Source organism: Echinops telfairi, unplaced genomic scaffold (assembly GCF_000313985.2).
Source record: "Echinops telfairi isolate 266 unplaced genomic scaffold, ASM31398v2 ScPeMD7_7425;HRSCAF=8463, whole genome shotgun sequence".
In the NCBI taxonomy this organism is placed as follows: Eukaryota; Metazoa; Chordata; class Mammalia; order Afrosoricida; family Tenrecidae; genus Echinops; species Echinops telfairi.
In genome coordinates, this window is record NW_022111325.1 from 964,306 (window position 1) to 968,836 (window position 4,531).

The 4,531-nt window shown below is 58.5% G+C and overlaps 1 protein-coding gene across 1 annotated transcript in view; it reads left to right on the forward strand.

Annotated features, from left to right (window-relative positions):
• Window positions 1-4,531, forward strand: part of IL6R (interleukin 6 receptor) — a 62,121-nt gene that overhangs the window by 26,444 nt on the left and 31,146 nt on the right. Inside the window, exons 5-8 of the mRNA XM_045298347.1 lie at window positions 38-161; window positions 2,522-2,706; window positions 3,135-3,295; window positions 3,821-3,965. Of these exons, the coding sequence (XP_045154282.1) occupies window positions 38-161; window positions 2,522-2,706; window positions 3,135-3,295; window positions 3,821-3,965 (615 nt within the window). The remainder of the gene's footprint in view (window positions 1-37; window positions 162-2,521; window positions 2,707-3,134; window positions 3,296-3,820; window positions 3,966-4,531) is intronic.

Consider the following 4,531-nt stretch of genomic DNA (forward strand, 5'->3'; position numbering starts at 1 on the left):
GCTGCCCCCTCAGACCTGCTCTGCGCTGCCGTTTCAGCTCCCCCTGAAGAGCCCCACCTCTTCTGCTCCCGGAAGAGCCCCTTCCACAGTGTGTGGTGTGAGTGGAGTCCCCACAGCACCCCCTCGCCCACGACCAAGGCCCTGCTGTTGGTGAGGAAATTGTAAGTATCTTGGGCTGGGCGTTGTCTGTCTCTGTCCCATCTTTACTAGGATGGGGGTGGGGGTGGGGGTGGGGCGGCAGAGAGATTCTAAAGATGAGAGAGGGAGATGAGATCTATGTTACTGAGCTCACCCATGCCAACAACACGGGCACCCATTAGTCCATGCCATTGAGCTGATTCTGACTCAGCGACTATAACACAGGGCGAAACAGCCCCCGTGTGGGTTTCTGAGACTGTGACTACACCGGAGTAGAAAGCTTTGTTTTTCTCTCGTGGAATGACTGGTGGTTTTGAATTGCCGATCTTAGGGTTAGCGACTCCATGCTTCACCCAGTATGACACCAGGTCCCCTTTTTGCCCCATTAAGTCACTTGAACTATCAACTATAAGACCTGGACCATAGTTGACAGCCTTCTGACCTACCAGCAGAAGAAACCGAGGTTCCCAGAGGGTCATTAGCCTGTCTAAGAACAACTAGCTAGTAGGGGGTTCTGCTGGGATTCTGAGACCTCTAGTACCATTCTATGCACAGTCTAAATGTGTTGGGCATTGTCCTGAAGAAAGTGCAGTTATCAGTGTCCTGAGCTGGACCAATCGAGCTAGTTCCATTACAGAGGCCAGAGGGGGCTGTGCTGGTGGGGTGCGGTGTGGAGAGGAGACTGGTGGTGGGACAGGAAATCACAGTTACCCTGGAGGCTGCGGGTCCTGTGAAGCATTTCTGCAGAGGGGAGAGTCCTGGGAAAGGTCTAGGCAGAGAGGTGGGTGGAAGGTGCTGAGAGCAGACACACTTTCTTTTCAGTTTTGTCTGTCTCCATCCAAGACTCAAGGTCATCAGAGTATCCAATGAGAGCGGCAGCTGCCGCGGCATGGCTTGACATCCTCTGGCGGGCATCTTTACAGAGGCTCTAGGTGGCCTGGTAGTAATATTCAGGTCCTGGTCCCTATGCAGAAATATGTAAGGTCCCACCTGCTAGCCATGCAGCTGCCGTCAGGACGGTCACATGACTAGAAGTCATAACCCAGCGCCGTGGGCGCCTCAGGCCCCTGGCGCATGTTCTTCTCCAGCTAAGAAGTTCCACCGGGGCCTGACAGCTTCCCAGACCAGCCTATGGACAGCGTAGCCAGTGGACACCTCAGCTAGGACACTCGGAAAGGGAGAGAACCAGGTGTTGAGCACACACCCTCCCACGTCCCAGCCTCTGTGCTGGCAGGAGCGTCCACTTTCCACGTGGGCTGCAGATGTGTGTCTGTATCCGTGGTGGCCAGCCATGCTGAGCTCCAGAATCCTCCCAGGCCCACCGTCTCCAAAAACACAGAGAAGCCTATGCCTGGTGGGGCGCCCATCACCACCCCCACCCCCCCTCGCTGTGGCTTTGCCTGCTTGCTCATTGGTTCAACAAGCATGCGCTGCTGTGGACTAGGTGCCGTGCCAGGGGGCTTTGGGAGACACCCAGGGGAATGAAACTGGAGTGGTGGCCGCACCTGTCTATCAGCTGAGGATCCCCATGTTCTCAGGGTCGTACTAGGTGGGAGGGAAGCCGCCTGGCTGGTGCCCGAGGGAGGAGAGCAGGAGGCTTTGGTCAACTTTCCCCAGAGGCAAAGCCTTCCACAGGCTGGACGCAGACCAGGCCCAGAGTCAGAGGTTGGTGACGCACCTCAGCAGCCAGGGCTAGGGTGAGTGTGGAGGTGGGCTCATGGAGGCCTCACCCGCCACGTGCCTTGGGCATCACCCTAAGTGGGTGCCACTGAGCAGTTTCTATCTGCAACCTCGAGAGACGGTGCATCCATTTAAAACGAATTGCCGGTGGCGCATGGTCAGACCGCTGGCCTACACGCGTCACAAGTGGGTGAGATCGCAGGCCATCTGACACACCCGGGAGGCTCCAGTCACCTCGGAGCCTGCCCTGCGCTCTCCTGTGCCGGAAGTGCGCTCTCCTGCCTGCCACCCAGGCCAGTACGTGGTGCTCCTGCACTGGCATTTGCAGGCAGGCATCGGAGGGCAGGCAGGCTTTCTGTGAGTGTGCTAGTGGCCGTGAGGCTTGGCTGGGGCCCTCCTGGATTCCTGTCAGCCTTCCTTAGGCAGTGCCAAGGACACAGGACTGGCATGAGCAGGCGGTCGGCACACATCTGCCACGGAACTCTCAGGTTCACCTGTGGGTGCTGGCTGCTCACACATTTCTCAGCCATAACCACAACCCGAAGTGCTAGTTCCTGTGAACCTCCTTTCTAGTGCAGTGGTGGGGCTGGGCTTGAAGCCCAGTGTTCGACTTCACCGGTTGACTGTGAGGTCCGGACCATCCCACCCTTCTTGAAGAAGTGCAGGGACCACTATGCCAACCTTGCCCTTGTTTTATCCCCAGAGACCATCAAATTCTGACCCTAAGCTTCCAGAAGGCATGCCAGTATTCCCAGCAGCGGCGCATATTCTCCTGCCCGTTGAAGGTTCCACAGTCAGACAGCTCACTGTACGTGGTGTCCCTGTGCGTCACCAACAGCGTCGGCAGTGATGCCAGCAGGATCCAAACATTTGAGGGCTTCGGAGTCCGTAAGCGAGACTTATCTTCTCCCTTTTTTCCCTAGACCCCTCGCCCTCCAGTGGCTTTTGAAAAACGTAATAGAAGCCCTTGGGTAACGGCAAAGAGTTAAGTGCTCCATAGTTGACAGTAAGGCTGGAGCCTGGAACTCGCCCAGAGGCACCTCGTAAGACAGGCCTGGTGATCCTCCGCGGAACGCTGCTGAAAGCGCTGGAGTCCAGTTCTCGGCACACGGGACCATGAGTCTGACGGGCTCCCGGGGAACTGGAAGTCGGGTAGACTTTGTGAGGGGCGCCTAGGAGGGGGCTGGCTGCGGGGTTTGGAGACTGGCAGGTGCGGGTGGGCGTGTCCAGGTGGGCGTGGTATGCGTGGGAAGCGTGCTGGGGGCGGGGCCTGGCCGAGTCTTCAAGGGCCTCGTGCTGTCTTACCTTTCCCACAGTGCTGCCCGACCCGCCCGTCCACGTCAAGGTCACCCCCGTGGTCGGGAAGCCCCACAGGCTCATGGTCACCTGGAAGGATCCCCCCTCCTGGAACTCTACTTTCTACCGGCTGCGGTTTGAGATCCGATACCGGGTGGAGCAGTCAAAGACGTTCCTGACGGTAAGTTCCCCCATCACTCTGGACCGGAGACTGCCCCTGGATGCTCGAGGGCCGTAGAAAGGGGGTAGGAAGAAGAAGCAGGGTTCCAGGTACAAACTTCCGGTTGTGGGACCGATTTGGACTCAGTAGAAGACAGGAGACCTGCACCACTGGTCAGCAAGGCTGTGACTCCTTATGGAAGGAGGTGAACTCATGGTGCTCCCGCAGAGCGACTGGTGGGCCCAAACGGCCCACCCCTCCACCCCCAGGTTCGCAGTGCCACCCTTAACCCAACGACCTGGAATCAACCCCGTGACCTCGGGGAGCCTCAGTGGCTTCCTTTATAAGGGAGGGTTAATTTAAATGAGATGGGCGGGCTGGGGCCCAGCGGGCCGCCCCATCCCACTGAGCCTCCGAAGCAGCTCAGCCCCATCACCCACGGGACCCAGGTCACCCACGGGACCGGAAGGGGCAGGAGGTGGCCCAGGCATGCGTCTTGCCGCGCAGCCGTGTGACCGGCAGCACGCCCCGCGCCTCTGCCCGCAGATCACGGAGAAGCAGAGCCACCACACCACCATCTGCGACGCCCTGCGAGGCCAGCGGCACGTGGTCCAGGTGCGCGCCCAGGAGGAGTTCAGGCACGGCTTGTGGAGCGAGTGGAGCCCGGAGGTCGTCAGCGTTCCGTGGATAGGTACGTGGTGGCGTGGAGGGACGGGCGGGGGGCTGGGTCAGCTCTGCTACGCTGTCAGCTGACCCAGTGTGATGCAAATGTGAGGGTCCCCCTCAAAACCAGTGGCTCAAAGCAGCAACCACCGACAGGGCCCCAGATGTGAGCATAAGCACCAGGCAGTGCTTCCGCTTGTCTCGCCTGCATCTCTCAGTAGCGCAGCCGGGTTCTGGCCTGATGGCCCCCCTCACATGTCTGAGGGCTGATGCTGGCTGCTGGCCTCGCTCCAGGAGGCCACTCCACACTGGATGGGGGAGGAGTTGTAGAGCCTTTGTCGCCATGTGTAACCAGCGGTAATTACGGATGCGTTTTATCTTCACAAAGGCGCTAAGTGTCCTAATGACTGCCTTTGGGATTATGGGGATGAGCTTGCTTGTTATCGAACATGGACCATTTCAAAGAGACATGGCTCAAAAGGCAGTAAATATGATGGCTAGCATCGTCTTGAAAATAAAATGCCCTCCCCCCAACTACCAGGACCCCAATATTGCCTTGCAGACCTGGTTAGACCAGATGATGCACAGCGGTAC